This window comes from Sus scrofa, chromosome 5, assembly GCF_054392235.1.
Source record: "Sus scrofa isolate SSC_HxYL_T2T_F1_AM1 chromosome 5, Sscrofa_HxYL_maternal_Yorkshire_Landrace_v2.0, whole genome shotgun sequence".
Classification (NCBI taxonomy): domain Eukaryota; kingdom Metazoa; phylum Chordata; class Mammalia; order Artiodactyla; family Suidae; genus Sus; species Sus scrofa.
Genome location: NC_139387.1, coordinates 92,077,116 through 92,099,659, shown reverse-complemented (window position 1 = coordinate 92,099,659; position 22,544 = coordinate 92,077,116). Strand labels below are relative to the sequence as shown.

At 39.5% G+C, this 22,544-nt stretch overlaps 1 protein-coding gene across 50 annotated transcripts in view; it reads right to left on the bottom strand.

Moving 5' to 3' along the window:
• ANKS1B (ankyrin repeat and sterile alpha motif domain containing 1B) overlaps positions 1 to 22,544 on the bottom strand; it is a 1,062,966-nt gene that overhangs the window by 314,391 nt on the left and 726,031 nt on the right. For 2 of the 50 annotated variants that reach the window (XM_084957476.1, XM_084957477.1), the window contains exon 17: positions 1,408 to 2,441. The exons of the other annotated variants lie outside the window; for them this stretch is intronic. In XM_084957476.1, coding sequence (XP_084813602.1) covers positions 2,364 to 2,441 — 78 coding nt within the window. In that variant the 3' untranslated portion in view covers positions 1,408 to 2,363. Of the gene's footprint in view, positions 1 to 1,407; positions 2,442 to 22,544 lie in introns of those variants that run through there. 50 annotated transcript variants of the gene reach the window in all.

Here is a 22,544-nt window from a genome sequence, read left to right as displayed (position 1 = left end):
GTGGCTTGAAGTCTCTTTGTTTGGAATTAGACTCTGTTATGGATAAAATATCTGTAAAAGAGTGGGGAGAAACTTAAACCCTCAGAAGTAAGTAAATTCTGCTTGGATGTCACCATGGACTTACAAACAGTAACTTCTCTAATTTTTCCCATCACCAACTGAGCCTTGCCGACCTGTGGTCCCTTGAATGTTCACACAATTGAAGAGTCGCAGTTTTAGGAACTGAGCATGAACATGAAGAGGTGACATCTGGATGTTACACGGCACTAAATAATAAAGGGAAGGTGAAGATTTGGACTGAGCCCTGTCTCTTAACACCCTGTGATTTCTATTTCACAAATGAAAGAAACAAATTAAGGTCTGGCCATGAGAGGGGCTGAGGTATCCCTTATTTAACAAGTCTTAGACCATGGAGTAAACTGAAAGTTAAGCAATGGACGACAGAGTGCACAGATAAATGTTTTCATGTCACATGGCTGTCAACTTAGCACAATCAAATAGCACAACATAGTTGGTTGGTGAAAAAATTAGAAGCACCAGCCTGATGAATCTATTCTCTAGCCATCAGGGTTAGAGGGCAAACCTTTGATAAAAGGCACCAGACTGATCACAAGTTAAAAGAGTGAAGTTGCCAAGACAGACAAGTTCTATAAATCACAGTAGGAAAAAAACAACAACAGTAGCAACTGTAAAACAATCTCTTTATCGCTTTGCAAGCAGTGTTTGTTGACTGCCAATGAGGCTTTTCTGTGCACATGTACAGTAACTGTAGCATCATCTGAGAAGCTGGTGGTAAGATCTGTGGGGATATGGATGAAAGAACCCAAAAAGCCATCATGTAGCACACACATGAACGTGGTTATGGGGTTGAATGATTTTGTTGTACTTCTTTCTGAAGCTTGTGGCAAAAGGAATGTTTTTCAAAGTTCGATAGAAGGACATGCTCTCACCATCTCTTCATTTCTAATATCCTTGTTGCAATAATGTTGACCCAGGAGCCCTTTGTTAAACATTACTGTTTGTTGTGATTTATTTCCTTGCTGCAAAGCTCTTTAACGCAACAAGGGTTCAGATTAGAGTTGAGGATTTTTTGCCACTAGAATAAGGTGCTGAGCAATGCTCACTATCATTCACATTTTCAAGCTCCACTGCAGATATGAACTATATTTAGAAAAAAAATACAAGATCCCTCTATCTTTTTTCCTCTGACAGTACATGTTTTCTGACATTCATGCTGCTACAGTGCTTATGTAGCACACTGGTTATGTAGCATACTGCTCTGCTCTTAAAACAGAAACTTTAAATGCTGCTATCAATCAGGAAAATTGTTTGCATGTTATTAGTTTCAACCAAAAAAAAAAAAAAGAAAAATTCTCCAAACTTGAGTCTCCAGGAGAACGAATGTTCTGAATGCCAATTCTATTTATTTGATATTTAAAAACCATGTCCTTTCTCAGAGCCTCCAGGCATGCACATAATAACATCACCCACTGAAATACTTCAAACAGACAAATAAAAACCAAAGTTTACCATAAAACCGAAGTTAGCAGTATCCAAATGAATAACTTATCTTATTCTACTTGGGTAGGGAAGTACAAAGAATATTATACAAACAGTGACAAAAAATTAGTACAGGACTTAAAAGATTGAGGACCTACAACCCATCCATCTATCCAACCATCCATCCATTTCCTCATTCATTCACTCATTCACTCAACAAATACTCAGGCATGTCTACTATATTCTGGGCATTGTACTGGATGCATCAGTGAATAAAGCATATAAAGGGGTTAGTCCTTCTGGAGCTTACATTCCAGTTGGAGAGATATATAATAGTTAACAAGCATAATAAACAGGGAAATTATATAAATTGACATGTGCTGTGAAAAGAGGAGAAAGTGTAGTTGGAGGATGGGGGTTGGGGGTTGGAGGTTGTGTGGGAGAAGAAATAAGATAATCAGTGGAGAGATTAGGGGATACTTTATGCACAAGGCAAGACCCAAACAAAGATTTAAAGAGGGCACATTGGCTTTGTTGGCAGTTAGGGGGAGAGGATTTCAAGTAGAGGGCACAGGTAGAGCAAAGGCCCTCAGGAAGCAGTGAGCCTGGTGGCCCTTCAAAGAATAACAAGGAAACCAGTGGGGTTGAAGCAGCACAGGCAGGCAGAGGTAATCAGGGGTCAGATAAGGGAAAGCTTTGAAGGTCTTGGAAGGACTCTGGCTTTCATTATGTGGGAAACAGGGAGCCAATGCAATAATTTGCACAGAGCAGTGACATGATTTGGCTTCCATTTCAGTGGCATCACTGGTTGCTGTGTTGAGAATAGTGCACAGTGAAGCAAAGGTAGGAACAGAGAGGACTGTTCAGAGGCTGTGGAAGTAACTCAGAAGAAATGGGGCTAGTGGCTTGGCAGGAAGAGTTGTCAGATTCCAGATGATTTCCTGAAACACAAAATAAAGTGTTCCTTGTTTACCAACATGGACATGAACCTGTCAGCTTGATGGCTGCATCTGTGTGGCAGGGATCCAAACTTGAACAGAACTGTCTTCATCTACCAGACATGGGAATGTATGGATGGCTGGCAGGGCTGATCTTGCATGGGTCTGTTTTCAGTGAGCAATTCAGGATCCTCAAAAGACTCTTCTGCTCTAAGAAGGCAGCCAAGGCATATGAATTTGACAATGGAACAAAAGACACATTTCAGAGGAGATGGGCGAGTCTGCATGGATTCTGGGATTTGGTGCTCTTACTGGGCCCTGGCTCAGCTCCCACAGACCATGCCTTAAGAAAAAGAAACTTCAACAAAAAATCTGTATCATGAAGCATTCGGGGGGCTAGGGAACAAAAGGAATCAGCAGACTTGGCACCAGCAATTTCATCAGCAAGCAGGGATGGTGCCATATTGCAGATATTGGTGCCCTCAAATTGGACACCAGCAGTTGGTAATGGTATCACACTGGCAGGACAGGCTTCAGTGACACTGGTAGAACATCCTGTTGGCATTGGCTAAAGTGCCCTTGATGGGAAGATACTGGGCATCATAGCAGGTAGCACAGACATTGGTACCTTTGACACACAGGGCACCTGCAGCCCTGAAGCAGCCTCTGATAGCCACGAGCAGCAGATTTAGTGCTCATCCACTCAGTGGAAATTAACAGCACAGAGAGCATTTTTGGTAAGTTCTGGTGGCACTGTTCCAAGCTTTGGTGGCAGGAGCCCTCAACCACAATAAGCTAGAGTAAGAGAGGCAGGAAAGGGCAGATGTCACACAGTCAGAAGTGGTCTGGCTAATGGCACACATCTGACATGAGAGAGCCAGACTGAATCATTAGGAAAAAATTCAGTAAGGTATGGAATATGCAGAGAAGTATAACTCCATTTTGAAGCCCTGCCTGAAATTCTTGAGAACCCCTTTTATATCTACAGAGAGGTAATAATTTAAGAGCTATTCCATCACCATTGGGGTGAGACTAGAAGTCACAATAAACAATAGCTTGGCTCTTAGGAAAATGTTTTCAGCTTCATAGTCTGAGGGTTTTTTTTCATTTTTTTTTTTTTTTGGTTTGTTTTTGGTCAGCTCAGAATTTCTTAATTCTCTCAGACATCAAGGTGATAGGAATTTTCAGCTTGACTTATGTGAATCCCTGGTAGAGAATCAGCACTTAACAATAGTTTTAGTAGTTAGTATTTATTTAATTCAACAAGTTTTTTTTTTTTTTTGGTCTTTTTAGGGCTGCACCTGCAGCACATGGAGGTTCCCACACTAGGGGTCAAATTGGAGCTGTAGCCACTGGCCTACACCACAGCCATAGCAATGTCAGATCCGAGCTGTGTCTGTGACCTGCACCACAGCTCATGGCAATGCCAGATCCCCAACCCACTGAGTGAGGCCAGGGATTGAACCCGAGTCCTCACGGATGCTAGTCAGATTCGTTTCCACTGAGCCATGACAGGAACTCCTCAACAAGAATTTTTAAGTATCAAATTTATACATAACATCATTCTAGGTACTATAAAAATGTGAAAGGGTCTAAGGTTTCTTCCAACCAGGAATATGTAATTTTTGTGTATATATTTGAACTATGTATAAATATAAAAAAATTAAGTGCCAAAGTTTTATAAGCTATAGAAAAGAAAATTTGAGTAGGTTGGAGAAATTTGGGAAGAGTTTCTTCTACAGTTTATCTTGGGGTTAATATATAAAGAAGTTAGTGAATGCCTGTGCAAGTGTGTATGTGTGCACATGTGTATGTAAGTGAGCATGTGTGCACAAGACAGAGACAGTAAGAATGAGAGAATGGATGACTAGGGGCATCCATTTCTCCTTATTGTCTCTAGACCCAGCAGAAACACAGGCAGCATCATCTGTCTGGAGTGACTCCCTCCCTGACCTATTTGGCTAAACATATACTAATTCCTTGAGATTAAACTCAAGCATCATCTACCTATCCAAAAAAATTTCCCTGACCTCCAAGTACTTAGTTCTTCCCTCCTCTTGTAGCATTTTTTTCACATGGTAGTTTAGTTTTTGATGTATTTGTCTCTGAAATGTAGGTAGAAATTCTTAAGGCAAGAACCAAGTATTAACCATTTTTTTTTCTTGCTCATCTCTAAACCCAGCATAGGGCCAGAATGAACTATCTGATTGAATGGATGGATGAATCAAAGATTTACTGGTGATCATCTGAGCATGTGGGTGTTTATAGACATCATGTATCTGGAATTGCCCTAGTTCTTTTTCACCTGGCTACAATCCTACTGGAAAGGCTAAAGTCTTTGGGAATAGAAGGTCAATTGTTATTTTGTGTTTCCATTAGTAGCACTTAGAGAAGTGTTTTGTTGAAAGTAGACACCATAAATGTTGATAGATGACTTAACTGAATCCCAGAAGGGAAAGTAAGGGAAATCAACCTTCTCAACACACACCGCAATAATTTCCTGTACATCTGTGAAAAAAATTCCACTTTCAGCAATTTCTATAATACATTTACCTCTTAGTATTAGAAAACTGTAAATACAGTCCTTTCCCATTAAGCAATGGCCTCCAAACAGAGAAGGAGTTGAGGGTTAAAACTGATGATACATGGGAAAAAAAGCTTTTAACCTGCTAGGACCCTGTGGTTCATAAATTATAACCTTAAAATGATTTAAAGTGTATCTATTTAGCACATATGCCACCATGAATTCTCAGAACAAGTAAAGATAAAATGTATTTCCTCTTGAAGACATGAAAGAAGGAATCTGGCAGTTTCTTGAGTACTCATTTCCTCTGATAAGAGCGGTAGTTACCTGTTAACTAAAAAAAACCCCTGGAAGCTGAATATCTTTTTTATTAAAATTGAAGATGCTAGATCTGTGGGAGATAGTGAGAATGACAGTCATTTTTCTAAAAGTGAAAGGCGGGTTCTGAGGTAAGAGTTTCCTGTGGGTCCCCAGAAGATCAAGCATCAAGTTGGAACCTAAAAAATGGAAATCTAAAATTCCACTGAATCCAACAATTCAGTCCTAGTTTAGCCAACTCCACTGAAGCTGGATATATGCATCTTTTGGGGCTTGAGTGTATGACTCACTCATCATATCTTGAAGGGCAAAGTGATGGGTGAAATTCATAGCTGAATGCATGGCACTAGCGGTATTTCAGAGGATGGTTATTACAGATAAGAAAAAAGCAGCCCATCTATCTGCCTCAACAAGCTAAGCAAATACTTTGGGCCACTTCTTGCTTGGAGTGTCAAGAGCTATCTCAAAACTCCACACAACAAATAAGTTTTTAAGGTGCCTATAAATGGCTTTTTGATTTATCTGTCTCCTCCTCCAGGCACCTTCTCCTGATTTTTCCCTCAACAGAAGAGACTTTCCCTTCCACTTAACATCCAAAGCTCGTGTTTTTACTTCTACGACAGTTCGTTCATGCTATGCTTTGTATGAAAATCACCTGAATGTTGGACTGACTTCCTTTGGTAGACTGTAATCTCCTTGAAGGCAGATCCTGTGTAATTTCATCTTTTTTGGCGGGGGTGGGGATGGGGTGGGGGCACACCTGCGGCATATGGAATTTCCCAGCCTAGGGGTCAAATATGAGCTGCAGTTGCTGGCCTACACACAGCCACAGCAATGTAGGATCTGAGTGGCATCTGCGACCTACACCATAGCTCACAGCAATGCCAGATGCTTAACCCACTGAGCGAGGCTAGGGATTGAACCTGCATCCTCATGGATACTAGTCAGTTTGGTTACCCAACTTAGCCATAAGTGGAACTCCTAATTTCATCTTTTTTTTTCTCCTTGCACTGTGTCTTAGACATAAGTAGATGCTTGAAGCATTTGCAGACATAAAGTGAAGAGACTTCTCACTTGCATGCTGTTGATCAAAAATAAGAAATATAGCCAAATTCTAGTCAACTATTAAATTAGAAAGTAATTCAATTGTACAGAAAAGGCCAGGGATAAGGGCTCATTCAAAATCGTGGGTACACTGTTTCAGAGCTCCTATGTAAATTTACATAGTTTTGCTTTTCTGTGGAATCATGATGTCTTCAGCAATTCCATGGAACTGCACGGTCAAGGTCGGAACATTTAGCTCCTCAGATGACTTCCATTCCACTCCACATCACCCGCACTGGCGGAGCCCGTGCTGTTTAAAGTACTCTTCATCTCCACTCTTGTCCCCCTTTCCTCTTAGCACTGGGGGCTGATTACATTACTGCTAAGAGATGCAGACAGAAAGTCCTCTTACTATTATGCTTCTTCATTTAAACCCTTAGGAGTTCCTGTCACGGCTCAGTAGAAATGAAACTAACTAGCATCCATAAGGACACAGGTTTGATCCTTGGCCTTGCTCAGTGGGTTAAGGATCTGGTGTTGCTGCTGTGATCTGTGGTGTAGGTTGCAGAGGCAGCTTGGATCCTGTGTTGCTGTGGCTGTGGTGTAGGCCAGCAGCTAGAGCTCCAATTCGATCCCTTGCCTGGAACCCTCCATATGCTATGGGTGTGGCCCTCCAAAGACAAAAATAAATATATAAATAAATAAGTAGATAAATACACACGAAGATAGGAAGGACCTAGTTATATGATTTTAATTACCTTCTCTTTTAGCTCCTGATGGGTTAAATGATAATCTTAAATGTATTAAAATTTAATGTAGTGGATGACAATGGAAAGTTTTTCCCTTTTCTTATTTAAAAAAGGAACAATCTGCCTTAATGGGAATGGAAAGAATGGAAATCTCACTATGGTGACGGAGTCATGAACATTCTTAGTCACAGACTATCTTATGTCAGTAATTGAGTTTTGCTGCTTTTGGTCCCAGGCAAGGGCAACCTCAAAACGCTATCAAGTTTTGTTAATTTGGTGAGTTCTTATTGAACAAATGCAAGTGGTTTTGACTAAAATTAACCGAGTCCTAAGCAACAGGCACTACATACATATTTTAAAATTTATAACTCACAATACTTCAACATGGTAGTTCTACTGTTACTATTTCTATTTTACCGATGAGGAAACCAAGGATTACAGAATTTAGGTAACTTGTCCCAGATGACATAATAAATAGGTGGCTAACCTGGCCTTAAACTAGGCTAGCCTAAAAGCTCAAGAGTGTTCATTTTTGCAAAATTCTAAGCTCCTCAGGCAGTTGAAGTGGACTATCCCATGAGTGTCTTCATTGTGCTTTGAAGTGTAGTATTTAGACAGTGTAGTGAGGTGGTTAAGAACATCAGTTAAACTGCCTGGGTGGGAATCCCAGTTTATCCATCTCAAAGAGCATTCATACATCCTCTTCTTTCTGTCTATTCCCTTGCTTAATATTTCTCCACAGCACTAATCATTGCCTGCTATGACATATTTGTCCTAGTTTTGTCTGCACACTCCACTAAAATAAGCTGCATGAGGAGAGTGACCTTGTAGGTCTTTTTTCCTAATACCACATCCTCAACATCTAAATCATTGCCTGGCATGTGGTAGGCAATTCAAAAAATATCTATTAAATGAACAAATAAAAGGAGATTCAATTTTGCTTACTGTTTATGTCTGAAGCAAAAATTTTCAGCTATAACTAATGGATTGAAAGAACCTCACTTTTTTTCTTGGTTCACCTTCAATCTTTCAAAAATGTATTTAATAAATATGAACACAGTACATATGATGTGCCAAGCTCCATTTTAAGTGCTTTGCAAATATTGACTCGTTTAATCATCAAAATACCCCTATGGGGTAGGTAAAATCAAAGTCAGGGAGTTCTGGCCATATTCCCAACTACGACTACACCATGCTGCTTCCTGGCTTAATCCTATAAAAATATCATCTCTGTGTAGTTTAACGCTCTAAAGATGTGTCTTCAGTCTCTCCTGGAATGCTCTTCCATCTTACCCATCTTTCCTTCCTCTTTATCCAGATTAAAGAAGAAAATAAATAATATTATTTTAGTTATTTTTCTTTATTTCATTATGCCTTTTCTTCTTTGACACAGAATTTCCCACTGCTAATGAAAATTCTTTAAGGGAGTTCCCGTCGTGGCGCAGTGGTTAACGAATCCGACTAGGAACCATGAGGTTGCGGGTTCGGTCCCTGCCCTTGCTCAGTGGGTTAACGATCCGGCGTTGCCGTGAGCTGTGGTGTAGGTTGCAGACGCGGCTCGGATCCAGCGTTGCTGTGGCTGTGGTATAGGCCGGTGGCTACAGCTCCGATTGGACCCCTAGCCTGGGAACCTCCATATGCCGCAGGAGCGGCCCAAGAAATAGCAAAAGAAAAAAAAAAAAAAAAAAGAAAATTCTTTAAGGCCACCTACAAGGATGAACAAATGGTTTGACCTCCAGTGGCTCCTGGACAACTGACACAGTCTATATCTGCCTTTCTCCTTTTTCACGTCTGTCTCCTTCCTGCTTTTCTAGGGCTTTTGGATCCATGCCACAGTCCTTCCCTTCCAGACTTGAGAAGGGAGAGTAGCAGTCTACGAAAGCTGTAAAAATCATCTTTTTAGCCTAAAACTTAAAGGGAAACCCTTTGTTTATAAACAATTCCTTTTCTTGTGTTTAGTCATTTGGTTCTTTCTTGTCCGTTTGCAGCTTCTCTAACAAATACACAAGCATATTCAGAGCCCTGGGTCTCAGATATAGCAGAGTATTACCCAGGAGGCAACTGTCATGAGAACGGACACCTGGGATTTAGTTCCAGCTCTGTTGCTAAGGAACAATATGCCTTAAGGCAAGCCATTTAATATGACCCATGCTTATTCTCACCTGTGAAAAGACTCAGGTGAGAGGTTCAGCTGGCTATTTTAAGATCCTTTGCTGCTCTAAACTGTGGTTTTCTTGGAAGAATTACATTAGGAAGGGAAAGTGCTCCCATATCAAAATTCCTTTACTCTTACTAGTGATGGCAGTATCACTCCAAGGGAGCCCTTGTTCTTTATTAAATGGGGAGGAACTTCCTTTGAGAGGTTCATCCCCATCTAGATCAAGGATGACAGCTGCTGGGAATGGTGATAGATCAGAACCTATTTACTCGCAGAATTCCTCCCATATTTCTCTGTAAATATCATGGGGGATGATGACTAAAATGATAGTTCACTTCTCTAGTCTGCATAGTAAACTATTCCAAGTTAAATTCACTTAAAATGAAACATTAAAAATCCTCCATCTTTAGCTTAGGAAGAATGCAGCAGCTACCATGCTTTGTGAAATGGCATAAGAACCTTGGAACAGAGTATCTGTAAGTAAGTTGGGACTGCACCACTCTCACATTTAGTGGGTCTTCGGATATCTATCCAGCCCAAAAAGCTATAGCTATTTTGTATTTCAAAGAGCTCAAAGAGCTTTATAAGTATGGGCCATTTCTTCTCCAAAGGTACTGGAGAACAGGCTGGTTATTGGTTTCCACTTGTAAACAGAAAACCTGAGGCATGGAGGAGGTCACTGGAGGGGAATGGAGGCCACCTTGTTGTGGGTGTTATATTCAAGAAGGACCCACCTTGCTTCTTGTAAAAGATTTACATTTAAGGTGCTCATCTGGGAAATATCTTTGGGCTTCGGAATCTGACTAGTGGACTCACTCTGCATTCTTGTTTGGTTCAGCCCAGTCTAATAAACATTAACTGAGCATTACCACATACAGGGGCTCCATACTTAGGAAATTAAAATGAGCATGACAAGGAGCCTAATCGTGAGTAAGAGAGACAAACTAGTTAATAGATAGTTTTATAGGTGTAGGAGGAGCACATAAAGATTAAATTAGCAATCTAGCTCAGGCAGAAGATGTCATAAAGGCTTTTCCAAGGACTAAATCTTAAGGAATGAACACTAGTGTGCAGAAGGGTAGAGCTGAGGTGCGGAAAGAAAAAGGTGTTTCCGACACAGATTGTCTAGATCCTTAGAAATTCCATTAGCACTTCCTGGGAAGGGAGACTATATTTCTTGGCTTCTTTTGCAGTTTAGCAAGGGTCATGAAACTTAGTCTCATGCATCAAGTGTGGTCTAAAGTAAGTGATGCACTTGCAAGCCTGGCAACAGAACACCCTGTGTTATCTTCTGTGTTCCTCCCTCCCCACGTAGGGGCGCTCTCAAAGCACTCCAAGATGGGAGAGCTACATGACGGAAGAAGCCTGAATCCATGAGTTACTGCTTGGAGGAGAGCTACCTAACTCACCCATGGACTTCATATGTGTGAAAAACACATTTAATAGATTTTGGAGTTGTTTGTTGCAGTGGCTAGAGTTCATTACCTGATTAATTAAGCTAAGGAATAACAAGAAAGATCTGAATGATTTGCTGTCACTTCAAAATTTTTTATTTACTCCAAATAACCTAAGTTTTTAACCTTAAGCTGTTACCCTTTCTTCCTTTCCCATTTTCTAATGGTAGCAACATTTCTCCTAAAACATAATCTTTTACACTGATCTAAGTGAGCATATCTGTTTGTTCCAGAGCCATAAGACATTTACAGAACTGAATGGAGCTTGAAAGAGTCTAGAAGCCAGAGCTTCTCCCACCAAGGACCAGACCAACAGTAAGTGGAGTACACTATGCCCTCCGTTAGACCACGGGTCCAGTCGTGTACTAACTTTAAGTTAGGGCCCATGCACAAATGTGTGCGGGATTTTGTTTGAGAGCATCTCTTTAACTAAATGTCCACAGCGTGGTAGGTCAACACTGAGTGGCATGAAATTTAAGATACCAGCCAATGAAAAGAAAGAAATGCAAGTAAAAAGAATGAGGGTAGATGAGGAGTTAGAGATGGCACAGAATGAAAAGTTTCCTTGTCAAAAGGTACGATGAGAGAATCTGTGCCTGTAAGCCTATGTTTTGTCACTGTGCTTCTGAAAAATAGCAGAAGAAATAGGCATGAGTTTTTACCATTTTTCTAAGTGACAGGGAAATAGGACTGAACCTTCCTTTCCAGAGTTTTAAAGAAGTTACACTGGTTATGCACTTTCCCCCTAAAGCTTGCACACATCTTCCTCAACCATCAAATGAGAATCAACAAACATCTGAATTTTAAGGACCTTGAAAAAACTAGGGTCTTTAAGAGCAGAATCTTGGGTAGGAAGTCAAACTGAGATAAAGTCACATTCATACTTCTTTGAACTGTGAAATAGTGATTCCATTGTACTAAGACTTTAATTTTTGGAGAGATTCTCTGTGCCTGTGACACAGGAGTAGCAAAGTCACACAATTATCACCAAATCTGGTCCCCCATGCTTTATGTAATCTATAAAGTAGAAAATAAAACCAAGTTTATGCTCTCAAGTTTGTAACAGTTTCCACCACTCCATATTGCCTTGCCTTTAAAAGTACTTGAGTTCTCAGCCCTTATCAATGTATCTCTGGATCTCTGCTCACAAGCTTTTTTTGGCCAACTGTTGCCTTTATTTGTTTCTCTGATCAGGCCTAAAGCTAAATGGTCCTTTTACTTTCCAGCTTTGTTAAAAAATGTACATAATTTTCTAACATCCTTAAAGTACCATCTAACAGAGTTTGACCAATCCATTTCCCTAATTTTGATAGAACTATGTTCCTTTCAATAATGAGGCACCAATAAAGAATGAACATCTTATTAAACGTGTAATGTTTTATAGGGTTATTGATTTGTATGTATCACTTAGATCAGTCTCATTCAGATCGTGAAATCGTTATGTGCGATTGGCAAATCTCCAAGGTCTCTAACTTCTGTATGATTGTGTCATATCATGCTACACTATACGTAACTCCTCAGAAAAGAGCCTCTTTTTTGAATGGTGATCACTAACGTTGTACTAAATCATAGTACCATGAAGAGGGCCCATGAAAAGAAAAGATGCCTTTGTTACTGTTGTAACCATGTAATATTTTTTTCCATTTTGACCAGTTTCTAGACTTGGAAACTAGACTGTAAAGTGTATCTGCAGCAGGCCAATGTCTGAGATTTCCCCAATCATCGCCCCTCCTGGAACTCACACCCTTGTGTAGACATATCTTTCTGTGTTTGGGCTGGATTAGTGCCTTGATTGTAATGGACAGCACAGGCAAAAGGATGGGATGTTACAAAAGACTGAGATTTCCATCTTGCTAGCACTTTCCTGTCCTCTTGCTTATGCTGTTGAAACTAGCTTCACGTTGTAGGATTTTTATGGAGGGATCCACGTGACAAGGAACTGAGGGAGGACCTCAGCCAATAGCTTGTGAGGCACTTAGGACTTATCCAAAATCCCGCTCCCCCAAGTCAGGATCCTGTCTACAACCACATGAATGAGCTAGGAAATGGATTCTTCTCAGTTGAGTCTGGTGATATCTGTAGTCCTGATAGAGACCCCAGAGTCAGAGAACCCAGCTAAGCTGCTCCTGGATTCCTACCCTGCAGAAAAAGTGAGATAGTAAATGTTGTTATGTGCCACTAAGATTTGGAATAATGCGTTGCTTTTTCCATGATTACTGTTTTTTTTTTTTTTTTATTATACAACAGAGGATATGATGAAGAATACAGATGACCAGCTAGATCAAGAGATTCAGAGGGGAATGTCAGAAAGAGCTTCTGTTCTGCACTTGGGGTAAATCACCCTCCTGGCACACGGATATGTCACCAGCCTGGAAGTGCTCTGGTGCCCATACTTTAGGGATTTTGTAGTGGCTTCGTCATATAAGCATAATTATTAACTCCATCTCCAGCCCCTCTCTTGTCCCAGAGGATAAAAAGTGGCACAAAAAGTTCCAAGTTTTTAATTACAGTACGTCTTTCTGGTGACCAGCCCCAATCCAGGAGGCCCCCAAAACTTGCTTGATTAGAATAAAAGATGTTCCCTTTACCCAGGAAATTCCAAGGAATTTGGGGGTTCTGTGTGAGGAACCAGGGTCAAAACCCAAACATTAGCAGGAAACAGGGGCAGAGACCAATATATCTTATTATTTCACAGGGATGTTGCTCACGCACTTTGGGGATGAGGGTACCATTTGGCAAAGTCAGCCTGGGGCATACAGGGAGCTATCTGAGTAATGAACTTGTGGGGGAGTCTTTCATTTTACCCTGATTCTTTTTTTTGGGTGCATAACCTGTTATACAGCAGCAGATACCTAGTAGAGAATCTTATTTTTCTACTGGAAAAAGAGATAAAAAATTTTTTTTAACCAAAATCTCAAACTGAGGATGGGGAAGAGGGTAACTTATTTGGTTAGAGGTGTTCAGTTTCATTTATTGAAAAAAATTATTGAAACTATGGAGCCCAACAAATATTGCTAAAATTGAACTGAACTTAGAAATAAAGGGCAGCTAAAATATAGGTCTTCATTATGCAGTAAAGCGGGAGCAGGGTAGCAGTGAACAAAACATTGAATACCAGAAACTGTGCTATGATCAAGAGTCCTGTTAGAACACTATTTACTAGTCATCACATATTTTGCGTTTGAGTTTTGAGGAACTTCAGTGTTTCACTGAGGAGGATGAGCAGGCAAGGAGAGAACAACTAAGAGATAGGAAGGTAACTGGGTATCATAGTGACCAAAGAGAACTCTTGGCAGCTGACAAAAATATTAGAACCTCCTGAAGCCAAGGTGAGGGGAAAGTAGAATTACAGAATTCTTATGGAATTTCTGCTCGGCTAGTCACTGGTGACTTTAGCACTGGTTGTGTGGGGTGGCAGCAGAGGAACGAGTTGGACCCAAGTAGACTGAAGGATGAGTGGGAGCAAAGGATAGGGGGATAATTAGAAACAGGAAAATAAGGGAAAAAATATTGAAAAGTGAAATCGGTGTGTGGTATAAAAACTGCTAGTGTACTGAAATACATTTCCAATTCAGGATGAGAGATTAAGAGAACAGATAAATCATGGGTCTAGAAATGAAATCCTGCAACTTTTAAAATGAAAATAATTTGAATTCCTGACATCCAGGTGTTATGCTGTCAAAGGACAAAAGAGATTATGCCCTTATAAAAGGATTTTAGAGGATTTAGAAGATTTTTTGAAGACTTTTAGAATACTTGGCAACACAGAATTCTTATCTGGAAAAAGGTAAATGATTTGTTGCCAATAAGCAATCAGATAATTTCCCTGTGTCTAGGGGACAGAAAAAGCCCAATATTCCACCATGTTTCTAAGAGAGTACAAAATAAGCCATCTTCTCATGGAACTTTCGGTATGAGTACCTTCTTAAAAAGAGAACAGGGTAACATTTGATCTCCAGGAGTCCCATGAAACTTTCAGACCTAAGAAAAGACTGAGGTGGTGAGGGAATTGGATGCTGGTGAAAATGGATCATTAAGCTTTGCTCCCAAAGGTCAGGCACTACTGAAGACACAGGGAAAGAATGAATGTAAAAGAGCAAGTAAGTGATTACTGTTCTAAAGACGTCTACACTTAGAACATAGAGAACATATTCCATGTGTTCAGTGTATCAAGTGAAATCAGAACATGCAGACTGAAGACCTTTGCATGGGTAGATACTTCAATATTAAAAAGGACATATTATAGAACAAACATTTTTACCAACGTGATAAACTTCTGACATTGAAACATGAAAAAACAAATACAAATAAAGCATGAAAAACATACTCTGCACTGTGCTAACAGATCAAGATGTCACTTAGAAAATCACCTTTTCTCAGTTTAGGAACAATTTCACCAATTGCAAAAGACAATATGTTAATTAAAGGACATATTGACTCAAATCAATAAAATTAGAAATGAAAAAGGAGAAGTTACAACAGACATCACAGAAATACAAAGGACCATAAGAGACTACTACATGCAACTATATGCCAATAAAATGAAAAACCTAGAAGAAATGGACAAATTCTTAGAAAAGTACAACCCTCCAAGACTAAACAAAGATGAAATAGAAAAGATGAAGAGACCAATCACAAGTACGGACATTGAAACTGTCATTAAAACACCTCCAACAAACAAAAGTCCAGGACCAGATGGCTTCACAGGCAAATTCTATCAAACATTTAGAGAAAAGCTAACACCTCTCCTTCTCAAACTATTCCAAAACATCACAGAGGATGGGGCACTCCCAAACTCATTCTATGAGGCTACCATCACCCTGATACCAAACCAGACAAAGATACAACAAAAACAAAGAAAATTACAGGCCAATTTCACTGATGAACATTGATGCAAAAATCCTCAACAAAATACTAGCAAACCACATCCAACAATACATTCAAAGAATTGTATACCATGATCAAGTGGGATTTATCCCAGGGATGCAAGGATTCTTCAGTATTCACAAATCCATCCGTGTGATACACCACATTAATAAAATGAAGAATAAAAACCATATGATCCTCTCAATAGATGCAGAAAAAGGTCTTTGACAAAATCCAAGACACATTGCTGATGAAACCCCTTCAGAAAGCAGGCATAGAGGGAACCTACCTCAACATAACAAAAGTCATAGATGACAAACCCACAGCTAACAACATTCTCAGTGGTGAAAAGCTGAAAGAATTCCCGCTGAGATCAGGAACACCACAAGGATGTCTGCTCTCACCACTACTACTCAGCATAGTTTTGGAAGTCCTAGCCAGAGCAATCAGAGAAGTGAAAGAAATAAAAGGAATCCAAATTGGAGAGGAAGAAGTAAAACTACCACTGTTTGCAGATGACATGATACTATACCTAGGGAATCCTAAAGACTCTACCAGAAGACTGTTAGAGCTCATGCACGAATTTGGCAAAGTTGCAGGATACAATATGAACACATAGAAATTGACTGTATTTCTCTATATTAACAATGAAAGATCAGAAAGAGAAATTATGGAAATGATCCCATTTACCATTGCATCCAAAAGAATAAAATACCTAGGAGTAAACCTACCTATAGAGACAAAAGACCTGTACTCTGAAAACTATTAGACGCTGATGAAAGAAATCAAAGATGACACAAACGGATGGAAAGACATACCATGCTCTTGCATTGGAAGAGTCAATATTATCAAAATGACTATTCTACCCAAGGCAATCTACAGATTCAGTGCAATCCCTATCAAATTTCTGAGGACATTTTTCACAGAACTCAAACAAAATATTTTAAAGTTTGTTTGGAAGCACAAAAGACCCAGAAGAGCCAAAGACATCCTGAAAAAGAAAAATGGAGCTTGAGGAACCAGGCTCCCTGACTTTAGACTATACTACAAAGCTACAGTCATCAAAACCACATGGTACTGGCACAAAGACAGAAATATAGAGCAGTGGAACAGGATTGAAAACCCATGCACCTACAGCCAACTAATCTATGACAAAGGAGGCAAGAAAATACAATGGAGGAAAGACAGTCCCTTCAATAAGTGGTGCTGGAAAAACTGGACAGCCACACGGAAAAGAATGAAATTAGAACACTCCCTAACACCATACACAAAAATAAACTCCAAATGGATTAAAGACCTGGATATAAGACCAGACACTATCAAACTCTTAGAGGAAAACATAGGCCAAACACTTTCCAACATAAACCACAGCAACATCATCTCAGATCCACCTCCTAGAGGTATGACAGTAAAAACAAAAATAAACAAAAGGGACTTAAAAGTTTCTGCACAGAAAAGGAAACCCTAAATAAAACAAAAAGACAACCCACAGAATGGGAGAAAATATTTGCAAGTGAATCAACTGACAGTGGATTAATCTCCAAAATTTATAAACAACTTCTGCAGCTCCATACCAAAAAAACCAAACAACACCATCAAATAATGGACAGAAGATCTAAACAGACAATTCTCCAAGCATATAGATGGCCAAAAAACACATGAAAAGATGTTCAACATTACTCATTATTAGAGAAACGCAAATCAAAACCACTATGATGTCCCACCTTACACTGGCCAGAATGGCCATCATCAAAAAATCTATAAACATATTGCTCTTGGAATGGATTTACAATGAGATCCTGCTGTGTAGCGCTGAGAACTATGTCTAGACACTTACATCATAACACAACAATGGGAAGAAAAAGTATGTATATATGTATGTGTTACTTGGTCCCCATGCTGTGCAGCAGAAAAAAAAAATCTACAAACAATAAATGTCAGAGAGGGTGTGGAGAAAAGGGAACCCTTTTACACTGTTGGTGGGAATGTAAATTGGTAAAACCACTGTAGAAAACATTATGGAGATTCCTCAGAAAACTAAAAATAGAATTACCATTTGATCCAGCAATCCCACTCCTGGGCATCTATCCAGAGAAAACCATGACTCAAAGAGATATATGTACTCCAGTGTTCATTGCAGCACTATATACAAAAGCCAAGACATGGAAACAACCTAAATGTCCACTGGCAGAGGAATGGATAAAGAAGATGTGTAATATTACTCAGCCATTACAAGGAAAGAAATAATGGCATTTGCAGCAACATGGATGGACCTGAAGATTATCATGCTAAGCTAAGTCAGTCAGAGAGCAAGACACCAACATCATATACTATAACTTACATGTGGAGTCTAAAAAAAGGACACAATGAACTTCTTTGCAGAACAGATACTGACTCACAGACTTTGAAAAACTTACGGTTTCCAAATGAGACAAGTTAGGGGTGGGGGCATGGGCTGGAGGTTTGGGATGGAAATGCTATAAAATTTGGTTGTGATGATTGTTGTACAACTATAAATGTAATAAATTCGTTGAGTAATAAAAAAATCTATGAGATAAAGAAAAAAAAACCTCTCCCAAATGGAAAAAACAAACAAACAAACAAAAGGATCTCAGGTAGCAATCCATGGAACATTTATCATGACAGATGAAGAACACAAAGATTCTGAGGACCAAAATTGCACAAACAAAATGAAGAGACATTTTGTCCACATTTTGGCAGTGCAGTTAAGTGAATGCAAATGAATGTGCTGGTAGTAGAATTACACTATTAACCATTTAAAAATTGGGCAAAGCATCAGTTTGTATCATTATAGTATTTTGTTTGTGCTGCTGAACATGTGTTTGGATTTTTTTAAAAAATATATTTCCTACTCATTCGGGTGCATAGTAAGCACATTAGCATCAGCTTCTTGATAAAAGCTTAATTTTGTGTTATTTCTCATATATTGTTTTCTCTAAAGGGAACATTCTTTCTTAAAAATTAACAGTTCAAGGAAAGGTAACCAAGAAATAACAGTGTAGAGATGGGGCACGGTCTGCTTGCCCCTCAGGGGACATGCACAGCAATCTGATACGTATCTCTCTCTATAGTAGCTGGGTCCCCATCCAGATGGAGGATGGTAACTTCAGGCTGAACACAATCATGTGGACCCCAGACTGGTTGGAGCCAGAAGCTGATGATCGAGATTCCTGGACTACCATTCTACTCTACTACCAACCAAGCAGAAGAAAGCCATTTACTTTGCACACTGCCCCCAAACTTGCCCTTAAAAACTCTTCCTGAAGCCCATCAGGGAATTAGGACTTTTTAAGCATGAGCCGTCTGCTCTCTTTCCATGACTCTTTTTTTGCCTCCATTCTGGGAGGCTATATTGAGGTGTGGTTGATTTGCAACACTGTGTTGATTTCTGCTGTGTGGCAGAGGGATTCAGTGGTATATGTGTATATATCAATTTTTTTTCAGATTCTTAGCTAAGAATCTTCCTCAACTGTTGCAATAAACCTTTCTCTACTCCCGAATAAATAAACACTTCATTTATTTTCCAAAATAATTCTAGGTTCAGATTCCTTTGTTTCTCAAAATGGCAGGTACTGGATTATAGATCATAGCTTAAAAACTGAGGTACTATTTGGTTTAAAAATTTATATTTGAATAACATGAAAAATATTCATTCTTTTAATCACCCATTATTTCATTCTTTTAACATCATGTATTGCGCTTAGCATGGTGGGAAGTTCAAGGATGGATGTGACAATATCTCTGCCCTCAGGATGATTATAACATAGAAATGGTGGAATATCATTAGTACGTTCAGACAGAACAAGCATAGGGCCATCAAATCTCAAAGGAAAGAGAGAACAGAGTATCCTTTCATTCCACAAATTATTTTTTGACCACCTATTATGTGCTAGGCACTATTCCAGGGACTGGATATAGAGAAGGAAAACAAGATAGCCAAGGTCCCTTATTTCATTGACCTTGTTTCACTTCATTCACCTTCTGGGGGGGAAATGAAAAATAAGACAAACAAATAATATGACTTCAGGTAGTCACAAGTGCTATGAAGAAAACAGAATCAGGATGATATGAAGGACAGTGATAGTGGGTGAGGGGTGTGATTTGAGGGCACAAAGCCCTCTGTGATGAGATGACAGCTGAATAGAGACTTGATGGTGTAAGGAGCAAGCATTTGAAGGTCTGAAGAAAAGGCTTTCCAGGCAGACAGACCCATATGGAAAGGCCTTGAGGCAAAAAATGAGATTGGCATGTTCTGGAACAAAAAGGAAAGCCACGTGACTAAAATGTTGGAGAAAGGGAGCGTGAGAGAGGAAAGCCATGAGGAAGATCCTATTCTCAGAAGAAAGGGAATCCACTAGAGGTTTTAAGCATGGAGTGGCATGATCTGACTTACATTTCTTTCTGGATACTGTGTGGAAACTCAACCATCAAGTGGTAAGAAAGGTAACTAGGACAGGGATTACACATCTATGTACCACCCAGGTGAGAACACCAACAAAAAACTGATTCAAGTAGTCTAACCTAGAGATGACAGGTGAGACTTTATTGTGGTAGTCGGTTAGAGGTGACGGTTTGGACTAGGGTAGTAATTACTAAGGTGGTAAGAAGTGGTTACACTTTAGGGGAAGTTTCACAAAGCAAGTGATACAGAACTATTTGAGTTGAACTTTAAATGACAGGCAGATTTCTGACAAATGGGGAGTAATTCATTGATTTATTGAGTGCCTATGAGGGGCCAGGCACTGTGGTGGGTGCTGGAGATACGGCAGTGCAGAAGTCCTTGCTGAGAGTGAGGAGAAAACTTGCCGTGAAAGTAATATTTTAAATAAAAGATACAAAAGCAGTGAGATGGACAATATGTTAATAAGAATTACTTCCAGATATGGTTCTAAGGATGTTTTATTCTTTTCCTTTTAGTGTAGAAAAGTGTATGATTAAACTCCTTTGTATGCTTGACTTTGAATTTGCAAAAGTGGTTAAGTTTCTATCAGTGGAAACTCAGTTCACTGTCAGTTGGCAAATTTCCTCATGCTACTTAGAAACAGTGGTTAATATTTACCTTTCTCATTCAGACGCAAAGAAATTACAGCCTCCTTAGAAAGGAAAAGAGCAGAGGAGAATACAAAGTATATGATAGATTTATCTATCTAAGGCATCTATTACCGTCCGCCAGCTACCCTACCTCCAATCTTGCCCCTGAGTATTTTCCCAGTTGAATGACCCAACTTCAGCATTTCCTTCCTCCTAATTCCTGTTGTATACTGCCTCCAGAATTAACTGGTCTAAAGCAGTCTAGTCAAGTCTGCTCCCCAGTGCATACCAAATAAATTTCAAACTCCTTAGCCTGACACCAATTTGATCTAAGCTACTTTTTCTGTTTTATTTCTGATTCCACTCTCCAGTTGTTTTAATTACACTGTATTTTCTTCTTTTAAAAAATTATTTTTTAAAATTGTAGTGAAATAAAAAAACATAAAATGTATCACCTTACACCATCCTGAAATGTACGGTTTAGTGGCATTAAGTAAATTCACATTGCGGTGGTGCAAATCCCTTTGGATTTTAAATTACATGGTATTACTGTCCCCCTAATGCTTCTGGCAATTGTTTCCTGGATCATTCCTGTATTTATATGATTCCTGTTGGTCCCTGAAATGCCTTTCCCTTTCCTTACCAATTAAAATCCTTCATGTTTTGAAGACCAATGCTCAGATCCTACCTCTTGTTTTATGCTCCTGTGAAGCCTTATCAGGAAACTGAAGGTCAATTCTGTTGCTAGGTAACATACTACTTACAGTTAAAATATGCCTTGATGGTAAATTGCACCTGGATTGGGAAGATTTATACATGAACTATAAACACCTGACAGGGATGTGGTCCTCTGGATTTCCCTAAGTGATGACTCGTGATTGAGCAGGTCCCTTGTCCCTGGAGAAGAAGCCTATGGAGTTGTTACAAGAGATATTGCCTCTAATGAGGTATGGGTCTTCTGATGCAGGAACATTCTTTTTAAAAGTGTTCTTGGAGTATAGTTGACTTACAATGTTGTGTCAGTTTCAGGTGTACAGCAAAGTGAATCTGTCATACATATAAATGTATCCATTCTTTTTTTCCCACATAGGTTATTACAAACTATTGAATAGATTTTCCTGTGCTATAGGTTCTCATTAATCATCTGTTTTATACATTAGTGTATATATGTTATTCCCACTCCCCCAACTCTTCCCTCCCCACAATGGTTTCATCTATGGCAACCATTAAGATTGGTTTTGAAATCTGTGAGTTTGTTTCTTTCTTTTTTTTTTTTTCTTTCGCTTTTTTTAGGGCCGCATTTATGGCATATATAAGTTCTTGGGCGAGGGGGTTGAACTGCAGACGCAGCTGCCAGCCTCCACCACAGTCACAGCAACACTGGATCCACACTGCATCTGGATCTACACCACAGCTCATGGCAACACCATATCCTTAACCCACTGAGCAGGGCTACCGATCAAACCTGTGTCCTAATGGCTCTTAGTTGGGTTCGTAACCTGCTGAGTCGCAATGGGAACTCCTGTTTCTGTTTTATAAATAAGTTCTTTTGTATCATTTTTATTATATTTCATATATAAGTAATATCATATGATATTTGTCTTTCTCTGCATGACTTACTTCACTTGGTCTGATAATCTCTAGTTCCATCCGTCTTGCTGCAAATGGGCATTATTTCATCCAGGAACATTCTTATAAGCACCCAATATTGATTTCGTCTTCCTGTAGCTGATCTGTCACCTGGGGGGCCTGAACTGATATTTGTACTGATATAAAGAATCTCACTGAGGAGTTCCCATCATGGCTCAGTGGTTAACAAACCCGACTAGCATCCACAAGGACACAGGTTTGATCCCTGGCCTCGCTCAGTGGGTTAAAGATCTGGCATTTCTGTGAACTGTGGTGTAGGTTGCAGATGCGGCTCAGATTCTGCATTGCTGT